General features: G+C 31.4%; 1 protein-coding gene across 1 annotated transcript; it reads right to left on the bottom strand.

Moving 5' to 3' along the window:
- Positions 1-2,856: 2,856 nt before the first annotated feature.
- On the bottom strand, positions 2,857-3,690 carry LOC139901000 (uncharacterized). The gene is made up of 2 exons (XM_071883742.1): positions 3,550-3,690; positions 2,857-3,477 (listed from the first exon to the last, which is right to left on the bottom strand). The coding sequence occupies exons 1-2, from the start codon at positions 3,688-3,690 to the stop codon at positions 2,857-2,859; spliced, it is 762 nt and encodes a 253-aa protein (XP_071739843.1).
- Between the last annotated feature and the right edge of the window lie 2,453 nt (positions 3,691-6,143).

The raw sequence follows: 6,143 nt of genomic DNA, 5'->3' as shown, positions 1-6,143 counted from the left end.
AAAAATTATCCAATTTTGTTTTACTCATAACTTCTTCGTTTCAAATCCGTTTTGAGGGATTTAAGTTGCTATGGTTTCATATTGAACTTAAGTTTATGAATCTAAACAGAAAAAGTATAAGTTTATAGTCAAAAATATAGGTTACAAGTCGTTTTTGTAAAGGTAGTCATTTCAGTCGAAAGAACAACGTCTAGATGACCATTTTGGAAAACATTCTTTCACTTTGAGTTTAACCATGATTTTTGGATATAGTTTCATGTTCATAATAAAAATCATTTTTCCAGAAGAACAACTTTTAAATCAAATTTTATCATAGTTTTTAATTAACTAACCCAAAACAGCCCGCGGTGTTACTACGACGGCGTATATCCGGTTTTACGGTGTTTTTCGTGTTTTCAGGTTTTAAATAATTAAGTTAGCATATCATATAGATATAGAACATGTGCTTAGTTGATTTTAAAAGTCAAATTAGAGGGATTAACTTTCGTTTGCGAACAAGTTTACAATTAACTAAACTATGTTCTAGTGATTACAAGTTTAAACCTTCGAATAAGGTAATTTTATATATATGAATCGAATGATGTTATGAACATCATTAATACCTTAGGTTTTGTGGATAAACCTACTGGAAATGAGAAAAATAGAATTAGCTTCAAAGGATCCTTGGATGGCTTGAAAGTTCTTGAAGTAGAATCATGACACGAAAACAAGTTCAAGTAAGATTTCCACTCGAAATAAGATTGTTAATGTTATAGAAATTGAATCAAAGTTTGAATATGAGTATTACCTTGTATTAGAAAGATATCTTACTGTAAATAAGAAAGATTTCTTGAGGTTGGATGATCACTCAAAGTGGATTTGCAAGATTGGAAGTAAGCTAGCAAACTTGGAAGTGTTGTTGGTGTGTTCTTGAGTAGTTGTTTTGTAACTTGGTTTATGTATGGATTTATGAACTAGATTTAGCTAGATTTTGATGAAGATGATGAAGAACACTTAGAACACTAAGAAAGTAATTGAGAGAGAGTAATTTGATTCAAGAAAATTGAAATGGAAATGTGTTTGTGAGTCTCCTACTTCACGTGAATATGTAAGTCCCATATAGGCTCCATTAGTTTGTAATTTTGTGAGATATTTCATGCTAGATATTAAATGATGGTTCCCACATGGTTAGGTGACTCACATGGGCTGCTAAGAGCTGATCATTAGAGTGTATATACCAATAGTAAATACATTTAGAAGCTGTGTATTGTACGAGTACAAATACGAGTGCATACGAGTAGAATTGTTGATGAAAATGAATGAGGATGTAATTGTAAGCATTTTTGTTAAGTAGAAGTACTTTGATAAGTGTCTTGAAGTCTTTTAAAAGTGTAAGAATACATATTAAAACACTACATGTATATACATTTTAACTGAGTCGTTAAGTTATCGTTAGTCGTTACATGTAAGTGTTGTTTTGAAAGCTTTAGGTTAACGATCTTGTTAAATGTTGTTAACCCATTGTTTATTATATCTAAAGAGATTTTAATCTATTACATTATCATGATATTATGATATATTAATATATCTTAGTATGATATATATACAGTTAAATGTTGTTACAACGATAATCGCTACATATATGTCTCATTTCGAATTCCTTAAGTTAGTAGTCTTGTTTTTACATATGTAGTTCATTGTTAATATACTTAATGATATGTTTACTTATCATTTATCATATTTATATATAGTGTATCAATATCTTAAAATGATACACATGTAATTAGTAAGACGTTGTTATAACAATAATCGTTATATATATCGTTTTCAAGTTTCTTAATTCAATAGTCTCATTTTTATGTATATAACTCTTTGTTAAAATACCTAATGAGATACTTATTTATCATAATATCATGTTAACTATATATATATATATATATATATATATATATATATATATATATATATATATATATATATATATATATATATATATATATATATATATATATATATATATATATATATATATATATATATATGTTATCATGTAGTTTTTACAAGTTTTAACGTTCGTGAATCACCGGTCAACTTGGGTGGTCAATTATCTATATGAAACCTATTTTAATTAATCAAGTCTTAACAAGTTTGATTGCTTAATATGTTGGAAACACTTAATCATGTAAATATTAATTTCATTTAATATATATAAACATGGAAAAGTTCAGGTCACTACATTTAACACCCCCACCCAGAATGTCACTAGAAGGAAGAGCTAGTAGGCGTGGTGTTTAGTACTTCGAAGTTTATATATTATACAGACGAGATGTTCTGTTTTGGGGATATTATTGATGGGCATTATATGTTAAGGTCGGTTACCATGTTGAGCAATGAAATCGAATTGAATGTTATGTATCGAGAGAAAGATTTTTATACACAGGTTATGTGTATTATTTTTGTGCACGAGATATGTGTACAGTTATTAAAAATCGCGAGGCAACACGAAATGATGGGGATATTCTATATGCATCTTGTTAAGGTCGGTTACCAGGTGTTCACCATATGAATGATTTTTACCTCTATGCAGTTTGCGAAATGCCTGATATGAGATGTATGTTTATGGAAAAATAAAATCTTGTGGTCTATTAAAATTATGGAAATGATTGATTACGATAAACTTATGAACTCACCAACCTTTTGGTTGACACTTTGAAGCATGTTTATTCTCAGGTATGAAAGAAATCTTCCGTTGTGCATTTGCTCATTTTTAGGATATTACATGGAGTCGTTCATGGCATATTTAGGACAGTACCTCGCAATGAGACCAAATGTTGATGACTTCGTCCAGGTGGATTTGGACGGGTCTCTACAAATTTCTCATTTACAAAATGGCCATGCAGATGAAACCAATATTAAATCATATTTTGGCAAACGCTGGACGATCCCATGTCGTTGACATGCATCACATGTTTTGATTGTGTCTGTTGTATCTCTGTAAATTGTTTGCCAATAATATCCTTGCCTCATGATCTGTGCTAAAATGGTTCTATAACCAGAATGCTCTGCACACAAACCTTCATGTATCTCTTTCACTACATCTACAGCTTGTTGTGGTGCTAAACACCTCAAATTTATGTAGAGCAAAGCAATTACCTTTATCCGTCTTGCTTCCGTGACGTCGTCTGGCAGTGTTCCGTCCTGCAAATACTTAACATAAGGAGTCATCCAGCATGGTCGCCCGTCCTCAACTGTTGCTATTACCACCTTTTCATCAATTGACTTATCCTTCAAAACTTCCACCAAAACTTTCTTATGTAAATGATCAAACACTAATGTTGCTAATTTGCTCAACACATCGACTTTTTTGTTCTTATTTCTTGATATTTGCACAAACTCTAAAGTTTCAAAATTCTTTGAAATCTTGTTAGCCAATTGTAAATATCGCTTCATTAATGTATCTTTTGCCTCAAATGCCCCGTTAACTTGTTGTGCAACAATCTAAGAGTCTACATAGGCACGTAAATGCTTTATTCCCATCTCAGATGCTATGTGGAGGCTGGAGAGCAATACCTCATACTCTGCTTCATTGTTAGATGCATAAAAACAAAACTTAAGTGCATACGTATGTTCTTCCCCTTCCGGGTTTGTAAGCACCAATCCTGCACCTACTCCCTCCTCACTTGTTGCTCCATCAGTATGTAACTCCCACATAGGAATAAGATCAGTTCTGGAACCATACCGAACCGTAACGGAATCGGTTAGTACCGGTACCGAAATTAGGTAAAATGGAGAACCGAAACCGTACCAAATTTTCAATATGGTACCGGTTTCAGTACTGGTACGGGACCGGTATTTCTCAGTTTTTTACCCACTTGGTACTGCTATTTTTTGACAATGGTGTAGAATACGAAATTCTTTCAATTCGGATTGCCATACTTTGGCTAGCTATTTTTTCTTTATATTTTTAATACGAAACAAATAGGCTATAACTTTGGTGTACATAACTTGGAAATTTTATATGACCAGATAGTTAACAAGAAGTAAAAAATGGAAATGAACTTTTATCAGTAAGTGTAACTACGACCAGGAATTGATGACCATAGATAAAAAGAACACATATTCTATAAATTATAAGCTTACATACATAATGACCCATGAGTTCATGACCAATAATACTCATTTTATATTTCAGTTTTTATATCAGGAGTACCCGTACCGAACCGGTACCGAACCTCATAGTACCAAAACTGTTTTTTGTGTAAACTAGGAACCGATACCGATACCGAATACCATCGGTACGGTATTTTGGTACCGGTACCGGTACGATATCGGTTTTTCAGTTTTTTTGCTCATCCCTACTCCCACATGCAATTATTGTTCTTTACCTCATGTGAATATTTTACTTTTTCAGTTATTTCTAAAATGAAATCTGCCAAAAATATTTCCCTTAACTGCATGCCTTGGCGAAAAATTTATTTCATATTCACCTAACTCCACTTCCCATTTTGATAAACGTTTAGATGACTTTGGGTGTTTCAAAATTTGCTTAATTGGTTGGTCTGTTAAGAAAAGAATTGGATATCCTTGAAAATATCGTCTCAGACATCTAGCTGTGTTCACTAGAGCATATACCAATTTTTTGATATGTGGATAATTGATTTCACTTTGTTGTAACATTTTACTGACGAAATATATTAGCATTTGCACTCCATTCTGTTATGCGATTAAAACTGAAATGGCTTCTGGTGATACTATCATATATAAATTAACGTTTCTCCTGCGATTGGTGCAGTTAATATTGGTAACTCCTTTAAGAGATGTTTAACATTCTGAAAAGCTGCTTCGACTTCCGCCGTCCATGCAAAATCCTTCTTGTTCAAACAACTCTTTAAAACCTTCATGAATGGAAATGAACGTTCTGCTGCTCTGGATAAAAAATCTTGTTAATGTTGCCAACCTTCTGTTCAAGCTTTGCACCTCTTTCTTTGTTTTTGGAGAAGCCATATCCTCAATTGTTTGAATTTTCTTCGAATTTGCTTTGATTCCTCTCTCCGTAACAATATGACCCAAAAATTTACCCTCTTCTACACCAAACGTACACTTTTTAGGATTTAACTTCATATTAATTTTGCGTAATGACTCAAAAATCTCAAGAATATCCCTAAGCATGCTTTCCTTCGTGTGGCTTTTGATAACAATATCATCAACATATGCCTCCATATTCCTGCCTATTTGATCTCTAAATGCCATATCAATGACACGCTGGTAAGTTGCTCCTGCATTCTTTAATCCAAAAGGCATTTTTCACATAACAAATTATTCCATCCGCCGTGTGAAAAGCTGTTTTATCATGATCCCGTATTGCCATGGGAATTTGGTGATACTGTGACGACCCGGAGATTTCCGACCAAATTTAAACTTAATCTTTATATGATCTCGACACGATAAGCAGAGTCTGTAATATTAAGTCTCAAAAATTTTGAACTGTTTTCATATATGCAATTACCCTTCGACCATTCCCGACGATTCACGAACAACTAATTGTAAATAAATACATATATATTTATATATATATATATATATATATATATATATATATATATATATATATATATATATATATATATATATATAATAAATTAAAATATTATTTAAAATAATATATGATTTAATTGTTGATATTAAGAATAAATGATATAATAAAGTTGATTATTAAAATGAATCTATATATACATAGTATATTGAATATAAATGATTTCGAGCTTAATTAGTAAACGGTTGTAATACTCGGTTGGCATTTCTTTAGTGTTCATATAGATCTAATATGAGGTTATGAAGATTTAAAATAAAGATTGAGCTGTAAATCGATTACGAAGATTATAGGTATGACAAAAATATTTTTACATTTTTAGTTTAAATTTTAGTACTTCGTACATATTATTTAGAACATAAAATATATAATTAACGTATCCTTTTTATCAGGTTTCAAACAGTTAAGGATTGAAATAATCAAATATATTTAATCTAAAATTTTTGGAGTTTTAGGAAGACTTTTATATGGTAACTGTTTAACAATGGACCGCAATATCAAACTCCGAGAAATAGTGTCGGCATAAAAATAGTTATATGTATCCGTGAAGTGAATTAATATCTAAGGGTCACTG

This window comes from Rutidosis leptorrhynchoides, chromosome 3 (assembly GCF_046630445.1).
Source record: "Rutidosis leptorrhynchoides isolate AG116_Rl617_1_P2 chromosome 3, CSIRO_AGI_Rlap_v1, whole genome shotgun sequence".
NCBI lineage: Eukaryota > Viridiplantae > Streptophyta > Magnoliopsida > Asterales > Asteraceae > Rutidosis > Rutidosis leptorrhynchoides.
The sequence above is the reverse complement of the archived record's forward strand: the minus strand, read 5'-3'. Positions and strand labels throughout refer to the sequence as shown.